Source organism: Vidua chalybeata, chromosome 1, assembly GCF_026979565.1.
Source record: "Vidua chalybeata isolate OUT-0048 chromosome 1, bVidCha1 merged haplotype, whole genome shotgun sequence".
Lineage (NCBI taxonomy): Eukaryota > Metazoa > Chordata > Aves > Passeriformes > Viduidae > Vidua > Vidua chalybeata.
In genome coordinates this window covers 47,198,066-47,225,243 of record NC_071530.1, presented here as the reverse complement: position 1 = coordinate 47,225,243, position 27,178 = coordinate 47,198,066, and the positions used below count along the sequence as shown (strand labels likewise).

Sequence of the window (27,178 nt, the reverse complement as noted above, 5' to 3'; positions counted from 1 at the left end):
AGTAGCACAAAAACAGAAGGAACTTAATTTGAAAAAATGTTGTCAAAGCCAATAGGATCTCCTCTGCTGTTTGTGTTAATTAGGAAAGACTGTAAGACAATGAGCAAGGGAAAAAAGCACATTTGTCACGCTATACATCACACAAATATGGGTAAAGACAATTGTGAGGCTGATAAGTGTATTTCTGAAATGTTCACTGAGACAAAGTTCACTATTTAAAAAATTCCTTTGAATTAAATGGTGTGCACGTGATAGCTGGCAGGAAAAACCCCTGCCTTACCTTTCAGAGTCTCCTGCAAATTCTGCGCACAGGCTGCCAGTTTGTGGCTGTCGTGGTTCTTCCCAGTGCTCTCTCCTGCGGAGGGTGGCAAGGCCAGGTGAAGGTTAACCACGGTCAGGTCATTCATTCCAACCTGGGGGAGCAAGGAGGAGAAATCGATACCATGCACGTGGGGAATGGAAGGTCACAACACAAAACCATGTGCCAGCTCCCAGTACTTTCAGTAGTAAATCTAGGGCAGTAGGACTCATGCTGCTGTATATGTGGTGTGTCGTGGTGTGTCTCAGTGTGGAGAGGAAGAGGACGGAGGCATTTGCATTTTGCAGCTTTGTTTGCAGTAACCTCATACCCTCTCAGTTCTGGGGAAACTGGTTTGCATTAGCAAACAGCTTCCTTTCACCACTGTGGTGAAAAAGTCAGCAGAAAGAAGTCAGCTGCTTATGAAAATCAGTTTATGCAAAACCAGTTGTTAATAAGCTACAAATAATGTCATGGTCGTTACAGGGGCTAATTACTACTGTCTTGTGATTAGCCCCGGCTTGTCACAGAGACTAACCAAGAAACTTAATGTACCTTGAAAGGAGTTGTTGGCTCCCTGCAATCTCCTGTTCACCTTCTGGGGATCACCTTGATGTATTTGTATGATCAATTAATTGCTAATACTTTATTAATTAATAATTGTTCAATTAATGCTTCTCTCAAAGCATTGCCAGAGACATCAAGTTCCCTAAACTGGACCCTTTCATCACAGCCTGTGTGGAGATGGGCTCTCTCTGTTCATATGTTTGCTCCAGCATGTTCCCAAATACTGGTTGTAGAAGTGATGATGCTCTTTTAGATAGGTTTAGCCCTAGTGAAAAAGCTATAAAATGGAAACTCTGAAGTGTGACAGCAACATAACATAGGCCAGCCCAAGTCTCACTGGAACACTGTGCCTTATACACACACATACTCATATATATATATATATACACACACACACACACACAGAATCCATCTCCATTCTCCCTGCACTCATCCGTCTTTGTGGCACTGACAAGAATCTCAGCCCTGTGGCCTGGCTGCTATTGAGCATTCACTGACCCTCAGGCTCTCAAATACTCCCTTGCAGCAGGGTTTGCTCCCACAGGAGCAAGGGAAAGGACTGACTGTGGTGAACTACCACATGTATTAAGGTGCATTAAGCACCTATCCATAATCAAGCCATGGGACAGCCATAAGAAGGGACAGAGGCTCATGCAAATTTTTATCTGTGAGAAGGCTGTGTCTCTTTTCATCACAGCCAAATTCTTTTTAGTAAAAGTACTGAAAGGTTGGACTGGCACTGTGGCAGTTACCTTGAAATGTGCAAGATAAGGATGAGGATATGAGTGCCTCCCATTGCCATTAGTCTGTGCAGTCTCCTGAGATGAGGCATCTTTCAGCTCAATGCCAGCTGTTGTATCCCAGAGGAAGCCAGAATATTCAACTCCCTGGAATTAAAAAGGAAAAAGAGAAATGCTGGTCACAAGATGGTAAAAACAAAACATTCTGCCCAAATGTAGCCCCATATCTATCTATCTATCTATCTATCTATCTATCTATCTATCTATCTATCTATCCATCCATCCATCCATCCATCTATATCTATATCTATATCTATATCTATATCTATATCTATATCTATATCTATATCTATATCTATATCCAGGCATGGTGTCTGCTGAGGGCAGGAAGCCCAATTGGCTGTGCCCAAGCATAAAGGAGAAACGGCTTCCTGGGCTATCAGTGGAAGATACAGAGGACAAATAGGCTTCTTCAGTTCACCCCTGCCAAAACTCTCACCAGACGTGGGAGGAATGCTTCCTGGGAAGCTCCACTGACTTCACTGAAGAGTGAGTGTGCCAAGCTGAAACACGCATCACTCTGCTACTCACAGCCCCTCACACCTGCACACTGGCTATTGGACACCTAGTTAATTCCAGCACTGCTCCAGTAAAGCCAAGGACTTAATAGTCTGTTTTATCTCCTACAAGCAGAGTGTGGTCAGGACCACTGCAGGGGTGAAGGATGCTGCCCTTCGTGTGCGTGTTTGGGCTGATGTGTCCCCATTTCCTCCTACTCCAGGCAAGGCATTGGTTACCTCTGAGCGTGGTTAGTAATCAGGCAATTTGTTACTCACATGATTAATTGTCTAACCATGAGTTTGGTGCCCTGAGGTCTCACTGGGTGACTGCTAGGGCTTGCAGCAGACAAGCTGTGCATAGTTGTTCCTTCTCCCCAGGCTCCACACCATCTCACAGCCTTTTTTTCACCCGCAAGCTATAAATATCTGGGCCCCTTCACTCTCTTAGTGTGAAATCTGGTCTAGACCTCTCAGCCTTGTCAATTTCTCTCTCTTTTCCAGCTTGAATGCTTCATGCTCAGCTCTCTGCTCCTTTCAGCTCTGCTTCTATGATCCTGAATGGGCTTCTTTCTTGATTACTTCATGATGTGCAATTGGCATTTTCAGAAAGCTGTCACACCAGCAGCAGTTTCTAATTCAAAGACTGTCAGCCTCTTCTCCCATCACCCAGACACCATTTCCCTTGGCATCATTCAAACCCACTTCCCTCAGCAAATCACAGTTAAATCCATTGCAAGGAAGAGTTTTCTCCATTTCAGCTGCAATAAAAAAGTGTTAACTGCTCTGCTGACTTCCCAAGGGCCTTGAAAGGATTAAGGCTGGTTCAAATTCTTTGGTAGCTCCTTTGATAAGTCACCTTTAAAATACTGACAAAATTATTCCACCAGTAAGAAGCCTAAAGTCTAAAATCTGATAGAGGAAAAGACATGAAAGAATAACACTGCTGTCAACAGCTGTTGGCTATTTCCAGGCTCCAGACTTCGTATCAATATGGCAGTCAAAAGTAATTGCCTGGTTGAAATGCTCAGACTGTATGGAAGCATAAGCCAGAAGCACCATCCACCATTTGTCTTATTTAGCCCTACACAGCATCACAAAATCAGCTGGTGCCAAAGATGCTTTGCTCTTGGGGTTACACTGTGTTACCTCAGTGCATTTGTGTACACGGCCCTCAAACCTGACACACTCACTAACTAGCCCCAGAAAAAGAAGAGACTTTTTGGTTCACTGAAGGGTTCTACAGCTCAGCCAGATTCCTGTTAAAAAGAAGAGTCAAGTAGATAAAATTTCTATTTTTAGTTTGGCTGCACATTTCTCCCATAATTTTGGGAACCATTCATCCTTATATACCTATCAGTAAAACAAGGTGGATGATCATTTTTATTTAGGCACCCTGTAGTCAAAGCTGCCATTGTTATCTTTGGAAGTACAGCTCAAGAAATAACTGACTAAAGACTCTGAATTTAACATAGAAATTCTGAGATATTTATTAATAATTCTTGGTAAGAAAGGAAAAAGTGGAGGGAACAACTTTGACAACTTTACACAACTATTTATATTCAGTGTTTTAATGATCTGGCCTAACAAGAGATCCCAAAGGAAAACTCCAGCCACAAATAAAAATGTCCTGAAGGGCATTTACATTCTGCACTGCAATTCAGTGTGAATTGTATTAAACTTTAGACACATTCAGACACTCTGTGTCTGTCTAGCTAGAGTACAATCCTTGTCCTGCTCAGGTGGTGGGTTTTGATTTGTTTGTGTTTATTTTTCCCTCATTCGTGGGTTTTTCTCAAAAGGGCAATAAAAGGAGGTGCACCTGCAAAACATGAGTCCAAAACCAGAGAACGGTGATGCAACCTGATTTGGAAAAGCCAAAATAAAGAAATGTGGATTCTAAGTAGCATGGCTATAGGACACAACTGCAGCCACATATTTAGTATATAACAGTGCTCAGAATAGATCATTCTGGATCAATAGATTGTTGAAGATTGACCCATGTGCTAACAGGCACTACTTGTTATGTGACAGGTCTCAGATCCTGCTTCTACCCACAACAACATCCACACGGTGCAATAACTGCACCATGAGAACAACCCTCTTTAGCAACAACGGTCTCCAGCCCAAAAAGGACACTGCTCCAAAAACTCATTAGCACCCTTAAAGGTGAAAAAGAGAGATTTCCCTTGGGAGAAACTGCTTTTGGGCACTGTTAGTGATGTCCAGCCCAGTGCAGCTACACTATGAATATTGTCAAGGGTAGGCAGGTGCAGCTGTTACCACCTTAACAAGTAAGTACCTCCCTGCAGTACACATTTAAACATGTATATATATATTCCCAGAGCAGAAGATGCTGCAGGGAAAAGCACAGTGCAACATGGTGCAGATTTCAAATGGAGTCCACAGGATTTTAAACACCTGTGCTGAGGACTCTGGGGAACACAAAAGGTAAACTCTTCCAGGTGAGGATGGCAAGCTGCAGGGCTCCTCTGAGGACTCTTCACTTGCAAACTAGGGAAATGGGAAGTTCTTCCAAATGCCAGCCAGTGCAGCACCAGGGAGCAAGCTCAGGTGACTTGCACAAAAAATGTCAAAAGTACTGCAGCCTACCACGGGAAAAACGCAGGACTCTAACCTTGTCCAAATGCATAGCTTTTCATCTATTTATCTGTACTGCTTTTGTCCACCTCCCCCAAAAACATACACACCAAATACACACACACATCTTCCTCCTTACAAGTGTGACACAAGTCTCCCAAAACATAAATTGTACAGTCAAATTAAAAGCTATAGGAACAGCCAGCTTAAAAAACAAGAAATGCAAACCTTGCCAAAAAGGATTTGCAAAAAGTGTTGCCTTAAACATTCAAAATATGTCCTTGGTTAGAGGGGAAAAAAAAGCAAAGTCAAAGTTCAAACTTAGGGATTAATGTACCTTGTGTAGCTGGCCTGAGGGTTTTTCGGAAACAACACCCTTCCAACATCCTCTAGGGCCCTTCCACTTGCGGATGTTTGGCAGCGTTGGCTGGTTCAGCTCCATACAAAACTAGAGAGAGAGGAAAGGGGAAAAAAATAACATCAGCTTGGAGAGTTTAAAAAAAAAACTTGCAAAATAAAATGTGTAGTAAAGCACTGGTAAGTGGCACAGAGGAGGACAGGTTGTGCTCTCTTCCTTCCCTGAAGGCTTGCAAAGGAGGTGGTCTGAACCACATCCCAGGCTGACTCACCCCCAAATTGAAGATAAATAAAAACTAAAATAACTCAGTGCAAATGCTGCAAGTAGAACATTTATCCCTCAGACCCTTTTCTTTTCCTCCAGAGCTACTTGTTTGATTGGAAAGGGGTTTCCTCTGTGCTGCCTCAGAAGATGCTGGCTGCACCTATCCCACCCCTGCCTGGGGCTTCACAAACAGTTGCCGAATCCTCCTGGTGACAGGAGGCCCCCATAGTGTGGCTGGCCCCGCTCCAACAACACAGCCACCAGCACGCCATAAGAGGAAGGGTGTAGGCCAAGCTCAGTATCTGGAGTTTTGGGGTTAAGGCTCCTCTGACTTTATGCCAGGGACACGTGCTTGATTTCCTCCATGCATGAAGGAAGCAGCTGCACACTTGCACGCAGTTCTAGCACGTCCTTCTCACGCTTCCCAGAGGTGCTCATTTCCTTGGTCACTGCTGAACAGCCACAGCACTCAGACACCATTACATGTCCAAGCTCATGGTCAGAGCTAGAGAGGCTGCATCCCAATGCCCAGCAGATCAGAGATACCAGAACTGTGGACACTGTGGAGAGCCCCTGAGTCTGCCTGTGTAACATCTTGAGATTGAAATAAAAGTAACTGACTAACTAACTAAATAAGAAAAACCACCCTGGAATTTCTGGGATCTGAAACTCCTTTGTGCAGACAATATAGAATGCTTTTTGTTAGCAGTTTTTCAAAACCAGGCTCAACAGGAGCTAGAGTCCTTTGCAAGGCTGATGTTTGCTCCAGGCAGGCTCTGGCTGGAAGCTGACAGGGATAGGCAGCAGTTGGATGCCGTGATCGTGGCAGAGGTTCTGGCAGTAGGGAAAGGGGCTGGGAAAAATCAGCCCTGTGGAAGAGCAACAGGGACTTCCACTGTGCATCATCTTGCGTCATACTGGAGAAACTGGGTTGAAATGCAGAGGCTTTCACAGCGAAGAAGGATCCTCAGGCAAAGTCTTGGATCTAGAGTACTCCTCCAGATCAAGCAGCAATTTAACAAAGGATTTGCAAGGTAAAGAATAACCTTGTGTGCACAGTGACTCTTTGTAGTGGGATGTGTCTAACACAGTTTGAAGAGCTACAGAGCTGCACAGATATAAGTATTTCCTATATAGATATCATTAAAATGATGGGATAGTAATTTTCATGTTTATCTTTTGATTCAGAAACTAAAATCAAGCTCTCATCTTTCACTGACTCCCTTGTCTGCAAGTTCAGCATCCTGCAGACTGAAGCTGTAGGCATTGGTTCTCAGGCACCCGTATTTGCCTCAGAAGACTAAGAGCTGTTTTGGTTGCACACCCAAAGCAAAAACGCTTGGCACAGCTTTTAAAACAGTTTTCTGACGTGCAGAGTTTGGCTGGGGCTTCTTATTCAAGATGCCACAGTAACATTGTTGCCCATTATGTACCTTCTGCAGTAGTGCTGGGGCTGGGCTGATTTATGGAACTCAGAGGCAGGTAGGGTGTTTGCACAGCCTGGGAACACAGCTCTGCTCTCAGCTGATCAGCAGGTGTTACCCCAACTAAGACAATAAATCACGGCAACAATAATTACTTACTCCTGATGCCATTCTTATGTCTTCAAACAGAGTGGATTTGGTCAATGAGTTTTCTAACACTTAAATAACTTGAATTAGAAAAACAAAAATATTGTTGAAATTAGGAGTTCAACTGTAACCTGACAAAAGACTTATCTCTAGGTTGCAGCTGCCTAGAAGGTCCAGCTAGCATAAAGCATATGACAGGATGGAAAAAATCCTACAGAAACCATCATTTTATTAAAAAGAGCATCTGCAGTCGACTAGTTTGAATAGTTTGTTTCCTTCAAACAGATTTTTTTTTAAAGCCTTGATTTGGCTTTGTAGAAACAAAAAGACAACAAATGAGATAACACAGTTTGTTCAGAAAAAAAAAGCCCATTCTGGGTACGGTTGCAGCCATGGAGAACTTGGCCTACAGCAGCTGATTTCAATCTGTACTCATTTTCCAAGGCTTACAGGCACACATATTTTGAAGCTGTGACAGCATACTTGCTGAGGTCATGTTTTTTTGCTGAAGTGAGAATGGCATTTTTCAAATCATGTTGTTCTGCCCACAAAACCCAACGTCAACCAAAATTACGTTTTCCCTCATGCAGCAAAAATACACAGACAAGCTCCTAGTCCACATTGGGAATGAAAAAAATGCCTTTCCTCTTTTGCAAAGCTAAGTTAGAGCTATGCCAACCCCTTTGAGAGGCAGTTCTTAAAGTGGTAAAGAAAAACCAAAAATAATATCTCAGTCAATCAAAACAACTTCCCCCCCCCCCCCCCGCCCCCCAAAAATCCTCCTAAGGAAAAAAGCTCTAGCTTTTTCTCTAGAGCTTTTCAAGGTGCAAATTTCCTGAAATTCAATCATCTTCTTCATTATAACGAACATATACCAAGTCAAAGCTCACACACACACACACTGTGAGACCAACAGCACTAGGGCTTATTTATACAGATGCCCTGTGGTCTCTCAGCCAGCTGGGTGCTGGTTTTTGTGGGATAGGCAGTGCTGCCAAGGAGCAGGAAAATGGCAGCACCAGGCTCCAAGGCATACTCTAAACAAATGGAAGCCTGTGCTTGTGAGAGGTCAACGTCCTTGTGTCAGGTAACTACCTGCCTATTGGATTCAATGATCTTTAAGGTCTTCTCCAATCAAAAACTAGTCTGCAGTTCTATGATTGCCTCCATCTGGCATACAAGGCACCAATAAGAGCCACTACCTCAGGAACTGGGACAAGCTCTGTTGGAATTGCTGATAAGCAACACGTCATTTTCCCAAGAAGGGAGGATCCAAAGATTCAATTGCTCTTTGTCCACCCTGATAAAGAGCCTGTCCCTCCCTGCCTGTCCAGAAGCAGGTGCTTATGGCTGACTTAGGAAGAGAACAGAGGGCAGCTGGAAGAAGCTGGAGAAATGCACGTTTGAGGAGCGACTGGAGAAGTGAAGGCAGTGGGTCTTGGACTAATTTGGGAGCAGGGGAAAAAACATGTGCTGGGCTGGCACATGCTGGAGACCATAAGGCAGTTACAGTCTTCCTAACACACCTACCTGCCTCCCCAGGGTACTCCAAGCACTGCAAGAACATCTAACTTGTGCATAAAGTTTGGTCTCCTCTAGTGCAGTAACCCTGCCCACTAGTAGAGCTGCCAGCGAGCGCTCTGCATTTCTGCACACAAGCAGCTCCCACCACCTCTTCTTCAAGATGCCCTAGTTACTCTGTGTTTTATTTTGGGGTGCTATTTGTGCAGCCAACCCCGTTTGTGCAGCAGGATCATCCTTCTCAGGAAGCCTTAGCCTGCCAAGTGTTACTCCTGTAATGTCACGTCTTGGGACCACCTTGAGCCAGGGACCTCCCTTATGGTGAACATCTTTTGCTCAAAAAGAAGATGGGCTACTCCTCAACCCCGAGGAAACTAAATGTGACCCAGGAAAACAATGCCTTAGGGTTTAATAAATTACACATTTCTTATTAGCCCAGGGATTGCTCTTTGGAGGATACCTTTATTTCAGACCTGGAGTCAGAGCAGAGGCTGTAAGAAGGGCATGGGGAGAAAAAGCAGTCAAGAGGAGATTGCAGTGTAAGCCTGTTGTTGTGGCATGGTACGTCTAGGTGCAGTAATCATCACCTGAACTTCAGAAGGGCACTCAAAGTAATTAAATATCCATTGTGGTTAACTAACACAGAAGCTGTCAGGCTAAAAGGGCACTGCAGTTGAGGTAAACAACTACTTGCTTCATCAAAGAAAAGGTGATTTTGGTTCCTCTTAATTGAGAAGAGAGATGAGAGTGACAGAATAAATTTTCCCTTTCTAGATGTCACATATTACTTTTCTTTTAATAAGCACTAGAGGGAGCAGCTTTAATGAGTACTAGAGACGAGTAAGAAACTTCTATCAATTCCTTATCATCTCAGCTATGTGTAGGTGTCATATTAGCAAAATTTGTCTTTCCCTGGGGAAAGACACTTGCAGTTTGAGGTAAGGGCTGTTTTGTGCTACAGAGCATCTCCAGTATGACAGACTTGGTGCATCCAGAAAGAGTAAACAGAAGGGCTCTAAGATAGACCTTGTAAACTGAGCAGTGGTGCTTGAGGAGAAGGCCTACAACACTCTCCAAAAAAATCCCATCCTGAAATATGATCTAATTTATTTCTGATAGAAGATACAACAAAATTGACAGTGGCTTCATGAGACCATCTGGCAATGCTCATTTTTAATCCATACTTGATTTCCCTGCTCTATCCCTATGTACTGTATAAATAAAGAATTAAATGCACATTATCCTTTCCTTATCAATCCAACTGGACTGTACGTTTATCTCTAATTGAAAAAGCAGACTTGAACACCCATAATCCAAATCCAGTCTACCACAGGACACAGTTAACAGTTGGCTCACCCTAATGAAGTCTGACCCAGAAAGCCAGGAGCAGAAATGTTACAAATATTTCCAAGAACCTGAAACCAACACCTTTGGTTTTCAAGCAAAACTTTCTGATTTGGCTTCCAGAAGATGAGTGTTTTGTTAGATGAGGTTTGTGAGGAGGAAAAGCAGAGTTGGGGGCTGAAGAGACTTGTGGGTGCTGTATTTTATTGTACTGGCTATTGAGGTAGGGCAAGGTCAGAGGCTTCAGGACTGTTGTCCTGGTGTAGGCACACGTGACAGCGCAAGGCAAGTCAAGAGGAGATCAAAGACACAGCGGGGCCAGGATGCTCAGCACACTTGTGCAGCTGGGTAACACTGAATGCACTTCCCACAGGCTGGAGCAACTCAGGAAGAGGACACAGAGGAACATCAGATATTTCAGTGACACCTGGATTCTCCTATACTCAAATGTAACAGACGGAAGGAAGCGTTATTACAATTAAAACCTGAAACTGAGACTCATCACTGGACCCCACTGACAAGAATGTTGTCTCAGGCCTTCATTGCTTGTTTGCCTTTCTCTAAAGCATATCCCTTTCCTGTTTGCAACACGGTCGAAAAATACACACATAAGAAAGAGATGCATTCCTTGCTGTGCGGGATGCACTCACCAGCTCTATTCCACATAAGTAGCATGTGGGAAAACTGAGGTGACACTATTTTAAGTTATAACATTTTTTACATGCCCATTCAAATAGGCCCTTTCAGGAAGACTTCATTAAAGACCGCATAATCTTTACTGCTTGTGTTGTTCATGTATTGATATTACACAAAGGCAGATAGGGGTCTGACAGGCAGGTAATTATGAGTGTTTTCAAAAGAGAACAACCCCCCCTTCAGGGAATCATTTTCAGTCTTAGTCATATGTATATATTTGTGATGGAAAAAGCTTTCTCTTTCTCAGTATTGTACAAAATTCTACAATGTCATTAGAGCTGAGGAAAAAAATTTTAAAAATGTAAAAGTTGGGAGAAAAATTCTAGGACAAAGAAAAAAAAATAAAAAAGGAATCAATCCACTGAACAGGCAAAGGCCATAGATTCATGCCTGGAAAACTTATCTGTCCTTTTGGCCATACCAGCCTGTCCTATTTGTACTGGGTCACTGAGACCTGGGGCAACACCTTCCCATCCTTTCTGTACTGCTTTATTCTTCCTAGAACTAAATCAAAACATCCAGATTCATGACCAAATAAATTCTTGCTACCCTCCACCTTCTTCAAATTACCTAATTCACCCTTCAAAAAGCTCTATACACTCATTGCAAGAGGTGAAATCAAGGCAGAGCCCTTCAGCACAGCCAAATATTCACTCCTTGTCTTTCTTCAGAAATAATACCAGACCCATAGGCACAGGCACCACCTCTGCATACCTTTGTGTGCTATAGACATACAAAGCTCATTTGTTGGAAAAATGTGCAAATTGGGGCCCCAAAGCTTGGTCCATCTGAAGGCACCTATAGCTTTTTCCTCAACTCAAGAAGGATTCATTTTTTTTTCCTGGAAAATGTGCTGCTTCTGCTTCTTAAAGAGCACACCAGTAATTCAGACATCCACAGAGGAAGGATTTCTTTCCTCTGAAGATCAGATTGTCACTCAGCTCTGGAATGACAGCTCCAGGCACTATGTTATGGACCACAGAACAAACACTCACCATACCGCAGCCTCACTCCCGTTAGCCTTGTGGTGACCTGAATTCCCAGCTTTGCTGCAAAAACCACTTCTAAGCTTTTCCTTTTAAAAAAGGAAACCTTCTCAGAGGAGATAGGATGAGGAAGGATCATTTTTCAAGCCCAGCTATACACAGGCTAGAAACTAAGTGGTCCAGTCCCTCTGCCTGCTTCAGAGGTGGGTAATTCTATGTCTGTAGAGAGGCACTGCTCAGCAAAGCATCAGAGGAGACCGTCATTTAAGGCACCCTGGGGTTAGGCAGCAGCTAAATGATGCTTGGCAGGATTGGAAGGTTTTTCAAACTGAAGGCATTGTTTCCCACGTCAGATATCTGAGCCCCTTCATGAGCTTGACTCTCTTTTGAACCAGCCCATGGATGTGAGTCCAGCTGGACACGCGCCCCTCTCCTGCCTCTGCTGTGTTACTCACCCATTGTACTTTGGGAATGTGCCGGAAATAATTATGCTGATAAGCATAACATTATCTCAGTTATCAAAAGTGTGTGATGGTTTGTTTCCACATACAAACTTGTTGGAATCAGATAATTTTTTCTTCTTCCTAAGTCAGGCTTTACAGGATCCATTGGGGAGTGGTAGGAGCCTAAGTTTGCACTCCCAAATTACTTGCTTTCCCTTTTGAGTACTTACTTGGAAAAACTTATGAGTTTTACCTACTTTGAAAAAACTTACGATTAACAGTGAGTTTCTACACTGCCCTCCCAGATGAATTACAGCTCACCACAGCCACCCAAATACTTACTTTTCTGTACTACCTAAGAGGAAATTACTCTCATAATCTTTGAATATATGATTAAAAAAACATATTGCTACCCATAAACCCAGTTCTTTGCTCGCCTTTAAACACTGTGTTCCCAGAACAACAATTCAGATCATTCACTGGCCTGTTCTCCTACCTTCATCCTAAACAAAGGTGATTATTTATATAAACAGTGTCTTTTTATAGATCATCAAAAGGAAGACAAGGAAGAACCTTTGGCCCAGAGCACCAAAACAACTGAAAGAGGCAATACAATAACTCCATTAACACATTTCTAGTGCTGGGGGCACTAGTGAAGAATAATGGGATGTTCAGCTGCCTCTTGTCAAAATTGAATACTCACTATGTTTCATCCAGTTTGCCATTTAATGGGAAGGTGTCTTCAGAGATGCTTGGTGGAAATCTATGTTGCCCTTTCCCTTTGGAGGAAGGGCAGCATACAGGACAGCCATATCTACCAGGCCTCCATGTAGAACATATATGGGTTCTTAATTTTTCATGTTTCCATCCACAAGCTGAACTTTTTCCTTGTACTTTGTTGGATAAACTCATTTGGCAGAAGACGTTTCATGACTACTTCTTTTCATACTCGTAAGGAGTTTTTTTATTTTAAACATAATTCATAAATTAAGGCTCAAGAGGTCATCAAGGATGGTCACAAATTTCTTCCTGAAGTCATTTCAAGACAGAGTTTTATACTTCATAAGTAGGCACTATAATCATTAACAGCTATAATGGCATGCCAAGGGGATTGACATGATATAAAAAGGAATAAAAAGCCCTGGTGACTGTGAGAATATCTTTTTAATCAAGCTGGTTTTACCAAAGTTGAGTGTTTGAGTTCAAGTAGTTGCACTAAATTGTCATCAAATAGTACCCAGCCCAACTGAGTAGCTGTGCTAAAATCACAGAATCATGAAAATCATGAGCATCCATGCAGCAGTTGTCTGGAGACATAAACTATTTGGACTGGATATCAGGTTCTAGGCAAGCAGGAGTCAATGGCTTCCTGGGAACACCTTTTTATGGTTTTGGTTTGTTTTTTGTTTGTGTGGGTTTTGGATGTTTGCTGGTTGTGGAGTTTTTCTGAGGTTTTGTTCGGGGCTTTTTGTTTGTTTGGAGGTTTTTTTCATTTTTTTCTTAGGGCACGGGGGTTTGGTTTTTTATGCTTAATCCTGGGTCAATTATTTTCCCATGAAACCCAGGAATCAATTTCTGCGGTGTGGTGTAAAATGACACCACTGTGAATACAACCTTACTCACCCAGGAACTACCAGAACTGCACGAGGTGACAATGAGTTTATCAGAACCTAGCCCTTAATATAGAAAGCAAATAGAAAACCATCCTATGAAACATGAGATACAAAAGTGATAAGGAACAGTAGATTATTCACTGGCTAAAAGCACCCCAAACAAACTGATTGGTGAGCTCTATCGATTTGCCATCATCTGAATCTCCTCATCTGCATACCACCTTCAGCCAGAGGAGAAGAGGAAAGGGGGGAAATGTACTAATGCAAAAGTAAAACAAATAAAACCAAAAGGGAACAGGAAAATCACAAAATTTGAATGTTATTAATCAAAGAAAGCTGCTTAAGCATGTGAGCTTAGGTCTTCATCTCATGATAAAACTTCACTACTATCTAGAGGTAAAAGTAAGTAAGTTGGGTGTTTTGTGGCTTAATTTCTTTCCTGCTGTTAGTATTACTGTTTTCCCCAACTGATTTACATCTCTGCTTAGAGCAAGCATTCTTTCCCATGGTAAGAACACAAAAACAAGGAAGAAAGAAACATCTAATATGACTCACAATCATTGCCAGCCTCAAATATTTATTCTTCCTTCAGGCATTGATTACACCACCCTACAGAACACTGTGCCATCTTATGTAAAGTTATTTTAATCTGCCTCACCTCCTAATTCCTTTTTATATTTTTACTGCTTATTATCTGGAGGATCTCTTGCAGGCTGCTAGCACTAGGCCATGTTATCTTACCTTTAAAAAAAATAAAACAAAAATCTCATACTCCTTTCTTTTTTTACAGCTCTAGCCCTTAATTCAAAGAGCCAATTTTGACAGATTCCTCTCTGAAACAGCTCATTCTTTATTTATAAGTTTCCATGAGTAATAATACATGGTTTTCTGTCTGTCCTTACTAGCATGCCATCCATGGAGTCTACAGGACTGTCCTTCAACCCTGACCAAAGTTCTCCTCCAACAGATGCCATGGATTCTGGCTTCCCATAGAGAGCATATACATTACTATCAAAAATTATTTGAGATGACATTAAAACAACCTTGCTGCTATGTCAATATTTTAAAAAGAAAAAAAAAAAAAGGCAACTAAACCAAAAGCTGCTCTTCCTCAAATTTCTGACTATTCAAAACTGTTCTTTGAACTTGCTTTTGCCTTCTACCATCTTCTAGAAGAAATCAAGGAAAAAGGACTGAGTAAGTCCCCTCTTACTTCTACTACTCACAAACAAATCTTAACACTTGCCAGCACTTATAAACACATACTTTCTGTTTCTCCCTGCTCTGGAAGTGTAGAGAATGACTTCATTATTGGGTGAACTTAGCTTATGTTGACGGATAAGACCAGATGATTTACAAAAAATGCCAAGCTATTGGAACAAGCAATCTCCATATCACCACTGCTCAGAAAGGCAGAGCGGTGCTCTAGGGAAGAAGAGGGCACCTAATAAGGGACAGCATTTTAAGAGAATTTGTGTTCTCTGTAGCTCCCTGTGCTGTGTATAGTATGGCTTCTAGTGTTTTGTTTATTGAAGTCCACTGATCATCAAGAGAAGAGATGGGCAATGCAACTACAGAGAAAAAAAATCCAGCCAAGATGAAAGACACCAGAAATCCTAGTAGAAGAAAGCCTGTGCTTCCAATGCTGCTGACCAAGTGATGATATTTTGCAGGTGAGGGGCCTGGAAAGTCAAAGTAATCACAGTTCCTCCTGCAGGGAGCTACTAAAATTATCAAGGACCTGGCCAGAAGTGTAAGGCCCACCAATACATGTCTTTAAACTTCCAGCCATCTAGATCCCTCCTAGAGGACAGAAAGGAGGAAAACATGAAAGGCCAGAAGGAAACCCAGTATAGCTGCAGTGTTCCTAAGACAATTTAGTAAATATGACAAAGCCAAAAAAGGCACCCATTTAGTAAAAAATGCTACAACATTTGCAGCTCCACTCAGCCAAAAATTATTGCTTTCCAATTACAGCTATTCTTTCCTTCACTCCGAGATTTCATGACCCCATGGGGTGCAGTCTGAAAAAAATTAATACTTTGTATTCCTGAGTACCTGCACTCAGGTAAACAAGCAAGACAACAGAGAGAGGAGGAAATGCAGAGAGGGTGTGGGAAAAGCAAAAGGGTAAAGTAATAGGGTATAAGGTGAGAGAAAGAATAAAATCAAAATCAGTGGGATGATTTGGAATAATCTCCTTTTACTTTAAGTGATCAGTCATTGACTCCATGATGGCTTTTGAAGGAACATCAGCTGATGAACTCTGCAGAAGCCCATCCCACAGCTCAGACACTTGACTCCAGCTAGCCTCTCTAGAAATGGGAGCAGAAAAATGAGGCAGTGACAGGGCTGGAAGAAACTGATCAAATGTCCTGATTGAGTCACTGGCCAAGTTGGCATCTCCTTTTCCTGATCTCTGAAAGCAAGACTGCTGTTTCCTTATCTGGCTCTAGAGGACATCCAAATGTACTTACTTTTCAAAGGGGTCAACTGCTTTCTGGAAAGGATAGGTCTAAGAAGAGGCAGTAAATATAACTCCTTTACAGCAACTAATTCATTCATTGCAAATCGCCTTATGATCTTTTTTAACCAACAGCCCAAAGCAAGATTGCAAGATAGGGCTCACACTGTACAGAAGGATTATGGCAATTAAAAATACGCACACAAAGATTCAGTCCCAGACTAACTTCATTTCTGGGCTACATCAAAAAAAAAAAATCACATCAAACGCACACACAACCACATTTATATCCATGCAAGCAAGATGCGATGTGCCTATGCTTACCCCTGCAAATGAAAAACAGCACCTCTCTTTCAAGCACTGAAAAGCTCCTAGGGATAACCTTTCACAAATAAACAACCTGCTCTGCTCAGAGAGGGATTTTATAAAGAACAGAGATTACAATGGGCTTAATCATGATTAAACACTGATCTGGCTCAATCTACTCAAAAGCAGACAAAAGATAAATAAAAACCTCCAGCAGATGCATTTCATACTGGAAATTCTGGAAACTCAATTGACGTCATACTTTTTTATGTTCTGATAATATCTGGAGGAAACAGTACACTGGATCAAGAAAACAAAAGCAAATTTTTAGTTAAAATTCTCCATGTACTGTGTAAAAAGAAGGTGGCTACAGCATGGAACACACAGGGCAGCTCAGCATTTTACAAACCTCTTTTTGACTGCAGCTGAAATTGCATCAGCAGAGCAATGCTACTAAAAGTAAACAAGCACCCCTTTTTTGCCTCATCTCCTACATCTTACCCAGTAAAATTGTGCAACAGTAGTCACTGAATTTTCTCTCACACAAAAGCCACTTCTGATCAATGGCAGACATATTAAATTTCTTCTAGTAAAATAATGCCACCTCCTCAGTATCACCCCAATTGTGCTTCACTGATTCCTCATGCCTAGTGTAAAAATTCTGTGTGATGCAAAGGGGCTGAACTTAGCAAATATTTCCCAGATACAGATATCTGGTCTTTCCTATGGGTGAGGAAATCCAGGAAACTGATTCCATATCATGGAAGACAACTCCAACCAATACTATTGCTGAAGGAGGTGGGAAAAGCCAAAAAATGAGCACAGATTGTAGAGGTTGTTTGTTTACAGAGCTAAGTTTTTTATTTAATGCAACCAGGTAAATATGAAGAAAGAGAAATAGCTCTTTATATGGGGTGGGGGGAATCTACCTGGAGGAGAAGGCTGATCGAAGTTTTTTTATTCTGTCATCTCCAACAGAAATTCCCAATGGATGACCAGGTAAGGTTAGACCAGCAGACAGAAAAGATCCCTTCCTGTATTGAGAAGGTGCATGGCTGCCTGTCCTCATGTCCAGAGAATGCATTCTGTGCTTCAGAGACACCAGGTGAAAGATTTCAATCTCTCTTGATTTGTGATCTCCAAAACTTCTCACTAGAAGTGAAGGTGAAAATCCCCACACAGACAGTGCAAGCCTACTGATAATTGTTTTGTTCTTTTCACTTTCTGACCTCTTGGACATAGCTCACATAAATTTGCCATCATTGTTATAGCCAGACCTTAATAGTGAAACTTGTGTTGCTTACACTGATTTTCAAGCTGCTAATTACTGTCAACGTCAAGAACATCATCCCTAAACAAAATCAAAATTCTCACCCCAGTTCCTATTGTCCTTCAGCCCACCTAGTGTCTCATAGAAGTCTAAGTAGATCTCTTCCAACTCCAGGCAGAACAATCATCACTTTGCAAGTGAATTCCACACTTCACAAACTGCAGATCAGAATCACATAATTTGCATTTCCTAGATGAGAAGCCAACAAACTTCTCTGTGGAGTCAAGTGGACAGTCCTTTGTCATCTTGAGTAATAGCAAATGCATTTACATTTTAATACACAAATAGGAAAATAATGGGTTACTGTTGCTTGTTCACAAAGCAGGCTTACCTTTTAAAAAGCTATCAAGGGATTATTGCATTGCACAAATGATTTAATTTTCCTCTATAACCCACCTCTGAAGCAGGAATGAGCTCAAGAGCCCCTGTTAACACCTGAAAGATGCAGGAGGAAATGCTTAGAAAGCGAAGAATGTTTTATTTTTCTTGTAAGATGGATGACTCTTCCTGCATAACTTGCTGGCATCAAGCACCAATGAGAACAATTGCTGTGGTGTACATGCTTGCCTAAGGAAAAGGGCTACGGATTGAAATGCTAAAGCAGTTACCAATGAGAAATGTCACCTGGCTAGGCAGTTCAACCTAATTACTTACACAGATTTATTTTTAAACCATAAAAACAGCACGTTCCTTGGGAGAACTATTTTTCCCCTTCCCCAAATAAATACAATTAACATTTGGCAAGTAGAATTCTTCTTCTGCAATTAAGGACTTGCCAAAATTAGATAAACTACTCAAAAACACAATGGGGCAAGAGTGTCTCTGAGAGCGTCTTGCAGAGCTGTGCTTCTGGAAGAGGAAGAGATGTTGCATAGAGGACTCGGCACCAACAAGCCTGCATGCCTGTGATACTTCTTCCTAAAGCCTGAGCAGCCTTGAACCCTTGTGGGGACAAGGCTGGCAAGGCTGGAAGCCTTCCCATGGCATCTCGCCATCTGTGTTCTTCCCTGCCCTCAGCAAATGCCAGCAGCACTTCTGAAGGGAAGGCACATAAGTAACGCAGACCCACAGCAGCAGGGCAAGCTCAGCAAGTGGGCAGGGGGAAGCAAACACATCGATTTGAAGTCTCAAGGTAGGACAAAATACAGGTAAGCATGGGCTTGGTTTTAAGCTGCCTGCAAGTCCACTCACATGGAGCCTGTGCTGGAATGTATCTGATGGGCTATGGCCAAAACAAACACAAACCCACCTCTGACCCAGAATTTTCTCTAGGTAAAGGCTCATGTTCTTCTTACGTGACCTGGTTCACTGAAATATATTCTTATTTTCCCATTCCTCCTAACAACAGTAAGCAAGGTGCTGGGGCTCAGCTCGACAAACAGCACCCTGTGTGGTGCTTACAGGAGCCTGTGGCACCCCAGAAAAACAAACCAGCTCATGAGCAGCATCCAAGGGTCAGTCCAGCTTGTCCTAATCCAGGACAGGCTGTAATTAAACTTTGCCAATCATCCCTCCTGTTTTGGCAACACCAGGCATAAACCCCACCAGTATGGTAGATCTTCAGCTTAAAGGGCCATTTTGGCCCAATTTGCCAAAACGTTGGGGTTTAGGAAATTAAACAAACTGAGTTTTTGCATAACATAAAGCTTCTCAAAGTGTATTAGTTTATTTTCAAGAGCCAAGGTGGAAGAAACCTTTAAAGACACTTAAGTACCTAAGACAGAATAGCACAAAATCCTTTTCCAGCAAGCCAGACCCCAACAGTTCAAGCAAGTTCTCCCAGCCTGCTCCAACTGTGAGATGAAGCTCCACTGGCTTCATGTGCCTCACCTCACAGTCTGCCTGTGTTATTCCTGGCCAGAATAATTTTATGACACTGCCTTGAGGCCCTGGTTCTCAAGAGACTCGCTGCATATGCCCTTAACTTCAATGTGATTTGATTTCATAGAGCTAATCTGCAGCCCCTAAGTCTGTTCAGCAGGGGGCTTCTGCTCATTCCAGGATTCCATATACATGTCAAACATATATAAGAACACTTTCAAAGCTGGGCAGCAAATTTTAGAAACAAGAAAGTTTCCAAAGTTCAAAACCATCTATGACAGACTGGAAAGTGTCCTACAGAGCAAACAGTTTTAAGTTATCATGTCCATAGCTACTTTAAAGGAAACTTCCCTTCAAAAACCAGAAAAACCCATCTTAGAATAAATATGAAAATATTATCATTTAATAATATTCCTTATTCCTGCAGTATAATGCTGATAAATAATGACTTAAGAATACAAAATTCAGCACAGTGTTCTCAAAACCTGACTCTGCAAGCAGGCTGGACAAGGGATTTTGTTCTATTCTGTGGGCTTCTTTCCTCTCTTGTACTTAAGAAATAAAGACAGCAAATTTCTTTGAACTTACATAATTCAAGCCTGTTATTTTCCATAAGGCTAAACTGGCCTTTTCAATTCTTTAAGCTTGGCATTGTATGAAAGCAGATATCAAATATTCAGAGAGCTCAATTTAGAAAGATCATTTTTCTGAGGCTGAGCCTTTCTGAAGAGCTTCCTGCAGTGCTCCAGACAATGCCTCAAACTGCCACCCCCACCATGCTGAGGTCATTTAACCTTGCCAGGCCATGTTTTTGGAGGCATCGGGTCAAAGGGAGGTATGGGTCCATTGGAAAGGTGGGAAGGGTACAGGGTGTGAGGGGCCAGAGAATCCAACCGCTGCAAACAATGAAAATTTGCTAAGATAAACCTGTTTTGCACAATGAGTGGTTGAGAACCATGTCTTGTTCTCGTGTGAAAAACTACAGTGTCTCCTGCGTAGTCCTGTGTCACTGCCTTTTATCAAAATCTACCTCTTCAAATAAAAATCAGAGTTCACAAACACCAGGGAAGAGATGCCCCGTGTGAATTAATTGGGTGTATGGAGGATCTTGGTAAAATGCATCTCCCGTCAGTGGCAAAGCACAAGGCTGAAGCACCCACTGCTGCTGTATCTTGTTTTACTCATTATTTCTAGAGTACCCAGCAGATGCAGCCTGAACACAGCACTGCAGGACCTCTTCCTTTACACAGACAAGGATGTGTTCAAGGCAGGAGAAGGGTTGCTCCTTCCTCCCTGAGCCTTGCCACACCACCCGTAGGTACAGAGGGGCTGCTTCGATCAGGACCAGCTCAATGTCTGCTCTAAGACAGAAGTTTTTCCAACAGGGCTCAGAATCCACTTGTTTTCTTTGCATCCTAAAAGGTCTCTCATCCTGCCTTACAGCTGGCTTCTTGGTCTTGCAGGTGAAGGAGTTAGTGTAGAAAGTGGAGGGAAGCCACTGGTCCCAGAATGGGCACTGGGAGTCCTGTCCCACATGCCAGGCCAGAAGCATTAAAGCAGTAAGAAATCTGGTTTTTCATCCAGAAGCAGACCATCATAGAACAGCTTGGATTGGAAGGGACCTTAAAAGATCATCTGGTTCCAATGTCCCTCTCGTGGGCAGGGACACCTTTCATCAGACCAGGTGGCTCAGAGTCCCATCCAACCTGGCCTTGAACACTTCTCAGGATGAGGCATCCACCGGCCTGAGGGACTTGTTCAAGTGTCTTCTTACCCCAACAGTAAAGAATTTCTTCCGTGTATCTGACCTAAGCCTGCTGTGTTTACAATACCCTTGGATGAAGAACAACACTGGATTTATTAGTTACTGCTTATTATTAAGCATTGCTTACCCCAAGCTTGCTGTAAAATCAGAAAACACCAAAAGCACGTGGTCAGCTTAGACAAAACATCGACCCTCTGCCTTCATGCACTATGTAGCTAGGAAGATGTCCTGTTTTATGCAGCGTGGTATTCCATGAAGTTAGGAAGCACAACTAACACAGAGGGCTTTAAGAGCTTAAATCTGTTACAATAATTGCATTAGATGTATTTTAATACCTTTTCCAATGCTTCTCTGTCAGCCAGCTCCTGCACAGCCAAAAGCTTGATACTGTAAGAAAAAACAGAGAAAAGAAGATAATTAGTCACTCTACTGCAAAATTACGGAAATCGAAGAAACAGCAGAACTGAAGCACTGTTTTTATCTTCTCTCTTGACAAAAGAAATACAAGAAATGCTCATGATGAAACAAAATAAAGCAAGAGAGACAATGTCACTTTGTTTGCCTTGAATTAGCTATCACAAGCAGATTTTTTTTGTTTCCAAGTTACAAGTGTATCTGAATTTGCTTTACAAACAGATAGAATTTGCTTTACAAATTCTTCTTTACAGAGAAACTGCATCAGTCATTACTTTTGTAATATCCAAATTAACACCAAAGTATCTTCTGAATGACAAGCACAGAAAAATATTCTAGACATTTCTATCAGTTGTAGTCATCTTTGTTTCTCAGTGTCAACAGGTTTCTACAAGTCCCAGAAAGCCTTCCCAGGGATTCACAATATTATATATGAGGTACAGTAACTAAGACAACCCAGCTCAAGAAATTTGAGGGAGAGATGAGGGAAATGTGCACCACCATTTAAAATTAGGATAGAAAGGCAATCCTCAATTATTATTCTTGTAATGCCCTTTGCTAATTAATCCCAAATTTCTTCTACTGAATCTTTTCTAAGTTTACCTCTAGGGGCTAAATCCTGCACACTGAATTTCATTCACTTCAACAAGGTTATGAGATTCACTCAAACAGGATTCTACACCTGTATTGCAACTCCACAGGCTCACTTCCCTTACCCAGTCTTAAACCCAGCCACTTAATATATTATCCTTGGACTCCAGAGGATAATTTCCTTTACCCAGGGATATAAAAACATTTGCATGGCAATAGAAGAATCAAATGATGCATATAAATATTGTTTAAATTACTCTCACCACCCTGCACACAGACACAGTAAAAAGCCAGTATAGTTAAAAGCTCATACTCAAGAAGGTGTGAATAGTCAACATAGAAGCCTGCAAAAGGATATAATACAAAAAAGTTTTATTAGCCTTTCAGAACCTCAGAGCAATATTGCATAATTCTTGAGCATCCAGTGGCACCTTATATGCTAATTATGTCAATCCATCCTGCAACAGCAGCTGGCAAAGCATAGTTCTAGTTCTGTCTTTCTATGGCTTTCCACTGCAGGTATTCACAGCCTAATCCCTAAACACCAATGTGCTTTCACTTTAATGGACTTCTAGCTTTCAATGTCTTCAAGGTATCATAAAAAGCCTATACCAAATGAATTATAAAATAGCCACAGACAATGAATTTCTAGTCTGCAGAGACTGTTACTACTAAGACAAAGAGGGTGGAAATGGTTCAGAAAACAATGGGATAATCAGAAAAATGAAAAAGGTATTCCATTAAAGCCCAACCACTCTGGTAGCAGGGGACATGTGATTTGGTGTTACTCTTTGGTGAACACACTAGGCTGCACACATACACATTCAGCTGCACTAGAAGGCAGTTAGGGAAAGTACAAAACCAATACAAGGTATTTTTAAACATAATTTTCCTTGCAATTCAGCCAGCATGCAAAATAAAGATGGGCTGGGCAGCAAGCAAAGAAGGCAGTTCCATTTAAAATACACTGCAGTGCTGTGTCCAACTCAGAAGCAGCCTTAGCTGATGCACCTTGGAGAACAAACTCCAATAACCCAGGCAGGAACAATGCAGCCACAGTCAAGACCTGTCTCTAATTCAGGAGTCACCTCTTCATTTTGGATGACTCACCTCTGTTGCGGTGCACTTAAGAATAACACCGGACGGGTGAGACGGAGGTAGGCCAACACACACGTGGATGCATTCAGGGTGCTCACAGCCCCCTGGGCTGCTGCAAAGGTGGCTTCAAGTCTATGCATAAGTGCATACATGGGTTGGGGGTATGCATATTACTATTGTATTTCTTTTTTTGAAGCTCGACTTTTTGATTACTTAATCAAATCCCTCAAGACTGCGGATGCTTCTACCAACTGACTGATTTATTTCTAGAACATTATACATGAGTTATCTGACACTCAACAGCTACAGAAGAAAGATGTAGACTGCCCTAAAAGCAAGTACCACTTTCATTAAAAATCATCATCTCACTGTAAAAACCTACCTTCCCATTTACACCTGTAAAGCCCCACAAGAACTTTTTCAACTGCTATGTATTTATTTTGAAAAAAGTATCCAGTCACACAGAAGCAATTAACTAAATAGGAAGCAGGAATCTTTTTAGTTTATTTCATTATATTATGGAGATGCTGTACCCTTGTTCAGAGGTGAAGAAACCATACAAAGGTTTACATCTTTGAAATGCTGCATATGCAGGGTCCGAATCAAATCTCAGTTCAGAGATGCTGCATGATTTGCAGCAACACTGGTTTGATTTCTGGAGAGAAAAAGACTTCCTCTGCTGTTACAAACTAAGAGACCAATGTTTGCCCATTACTTTATTCTTTTCTCCTCAGGTGACACCTGAAAATACCTCAGATATTTTTTCTTGGTCAAAAGGAATCTACAAACACAAGCATCAACCTTTATACAACCAGCTGCAAGATCCTTCTTTCCTTAAAGCACCATCACAGATGCTGTCTCTGTCCACTGGATTACAGCCCACTACCTGGAAAATTGCTCTTGATAACCAGTTATTTAACTGCTATTTCTTCCAGCAATTCCAAGCAACATTAGTAAGTGCTACCTCGATGCAATGTCAGCTTGGAAAAGGCTGCTGCTTTGGGCACTTGATGCTTCAAAAAGAAATCAGGCTGCTTATTTAGGCACCACATCAGCAATCTTGCAACCACTGAGAGCAGCTCATAACTTCATTTGCTGTTTGTAGCTTTTTTGTTCACCAAGGATTTCAAAGTAGATGGGAATACAGTCAGTAACTGGGGAGAGAGAGGGAGAGGAAGTCTCCAATTAAAAAAATCTCAAATGAAATGCAAATAGTTACCAAAAGCCAGTGCTGAAGCCCAAGTTCTTGCAGTCTACAATACAACACTTAAGTACTACTCTGTTTATATAGATCCTTGGTATTATTTCTTTCATCCTCACCCATGTTGTGCAAACGCTAACTCATGAATAAAGTTGTAGAAAAGTCGTATTTTCCAAAGAAACCTTAGGGCTCCTGGAGAGTCTGCTATAACTTACCAGCGTTAAAATATACTGGTTAAGAAAGCTGTAATATGAGTAACTATACTGAAAATGCCTCTGCTTGAATCTGAAACTCTATTATAAATACTCACTGACTGAATTACTTACATGATCTATTTAAACAAAGCTGTTGAAATTAATATCCTGGCACCCCAGGCACACTCAAAATAGTTGAAAACATGCAGTGATGAGGATGAAGGACTCTCCTCCAGCACTGAAAATATGCAAACATGATGTGCTGTCAAGGAAACACGACTCCTCTTTTTTTGGCCATGGGTGACGCACGGCATTCTCCTCTAAGGGAATTCCTTTTGGTTTCCAGAAGATTAGTCACAGTGCTGAGCAAATGCCTATAGCTACAGCACATTTCTACACCTCAGGGTATCATTGCAATCCTTTCCTCAAGTCTTCCTACTCAAAAACAAGTAGCATTGGGTTTCTCTTTTTAATCCCACATACCCAGGAGTAATTTAAGTCTTTTTGGCAGTCTTTTGCAACACTGCAAACTTGCAGATAGGTCCCTTGCCTGCTGATGGATTCCTGTTCATCCTGAGCCATCATGACCACGTTTAATTTGCACTGAGCTTCACTTCCCAGCTTGAATTCACATTGCCCACAAAATCCCATCTGCTCTTGCAGTGGGGAACATTGGGGCTTTCCTAAGAACCACTAGAGGGTCATCTGCTTGCAAACCAGTGAACCTATGGCTCTGCAGCAAGGCAGATGGGATAGATTGAGACTGCCGCACAAGGCAGATCCCAGATCCATCCATGCAAAATGCACCTCAGGTCTTCACCTGAGGAAGAGAAGCTGCTTTCTCCAAAATCAGCTTGAAGGGTGCTTTAGGGGTAGAAAGGTTTTTAGAATTACAGTCAGTTTCTGGACCACCCCTGCACAGAACTAGAACTGCAGCCATTACAGACACAAGTCATCTGGCTGCCACTATCAAGAGAGAGGGTCCCCAGAGCAGAGCATCAGTGAGCACAGTGACCTATTTCTGCTCAGCTGAGCACAGCATGGAGCTGAGGCTTCCATTCAGTGCAGAACCTGGTAATTTTGAGGAAAGGGGAAAGAGGAGAAAGCAAGGAAAATGTGAAGCATTACGTTCAGCAATCAGAGACTCAGTGAAGTGTTTAAGCAAACACTTGGCCTCACGACGGTGCCCTACAAAAGCTTAATTACATACCTTTGCTCGAGGCCTGAGTTTTTCCAAAACCCTCATGCTTTCTATCAGCTGCCTTCTTCAGCGTACAGCTGCACAAAATCTTGCTTCAGCTAGACTTACAGACATTATTATAAATAGCCCATGCAAAAACCACTCAATCCCAAACCATTTCGAGCAACATTAAATAATTCCTTTCTCACGTCCTTTTCGTCTACAAACTCTTCCTCTTTGCTCTTGAGATAAGATCCCACAAACGTATTATGGCCCACAGTTAAGTTTTATGGAACACTTAAATATCTAAGAGCAGAGCATGAATGAAAATAACTAAAGTGTTTAAGTGTTTACTAACAGACACATGTGTGAGTTAGTTAACAAAAAGAACAGGACAAAACCACTTGGGCCAACAAACTTGTATGCCAAAATTGTATCTGCAAACCTATCCAAACCAGCCTTGCTCATCAATCTATTCTGCTCTAAGAGATGGGCATGAAATGTGAGAGTTGGACTAAAAAAAAACAAAACAAAACAAACCCCCCCAAAAACAAAACAAAACAAAACAAAACAAAACAAAACAGACAAAAAAAAAGCAGCTGAGCTGTGCTAGTAGTACCTGGTACCTGGGAGGGAGCACTCCCCATCAGCTGCCTGCTCTCCCCATCCCTCACCTTAGTCTCTCCTTGTGCTGAAAGGGCACGCTCATCACCATTCATACCACAGCCCCTGTGTTTCCTTCAGCACTTGCCAGATGATGGGGTGAGTAACAATAAGGATGGGGAAGCACCCCATGCATGTACGTATTCCCTGTGAGGGCTCTGGTGGTCCCCACTGCCCCAGCTGTCAACAGCCTGAGGTTAAGGGCTGTGATGAGATGCTTAGAGAAATACATGGAGAGCAGGGAAAGCCAACAGCCCAAAAGTAGCAAACACAGATAAACACAGATCTTGTGGCTTAAACAAATGTGGGGGAATATGGGGGGGTTGGTGTGTAGAGAGGGCGTGGGGGTGGGGTCTTTTTACTGTTTGGCTGTTTGTTTTAAGTATAGACCTGCTGCTGGACCTTACTGCTAATGACTAATGGGACCCAAGTCTTCTCTTCTGACTGTCTGTCCCTGTGATGATTAACTTGCACAAGGGTAGGTGAAAGAACAACAGGCTCCCCAATAGCACTTAGCAGACTAAGTTTAACACGGTGAGATGATGGGGAAGCAAGTCTGAGCACCCTGGGGCTGCAAAGGGATCTGTGCCAC

At 42.1% G+C, this 27,178-nt stretch overlaps 1 protein-coding gene across 1 annotated transcript in view; it reads right to left on the bottom strand.

The window, feature by feature from the left end:
- Window positions 1-27,178, bottom strand: part of EEPD1 (endonuclease/exonuclease/phosphatase family domain containing 1) — a 62,432-nt gene that overhangs the window by 7,749 nt on the left and 27,505 nt on the right. Inside the window, exons 2-5 of the mRNA XM_053964179.1 lie at window positions 21,581-21,632; window positions 5,101-5,211; window positions 1,618-1,752; window positions 281-413 (exon numbers count right to left, since the gene is read on the bottom strand). Of these exons, the coding sequence (XP_053820154.1) occupies window positions 281-413; window positions 1,618-1,752; window positions 5,101-5,211; window positions 21,581-21,632 (431 nt within the window). The remainder of the gene's footprint in view (window positions 1-280; window positions 414-1,617; window positions 1,753-5,100; window positions 5,212-21,580; window positions 21,633-27,178) is intronic.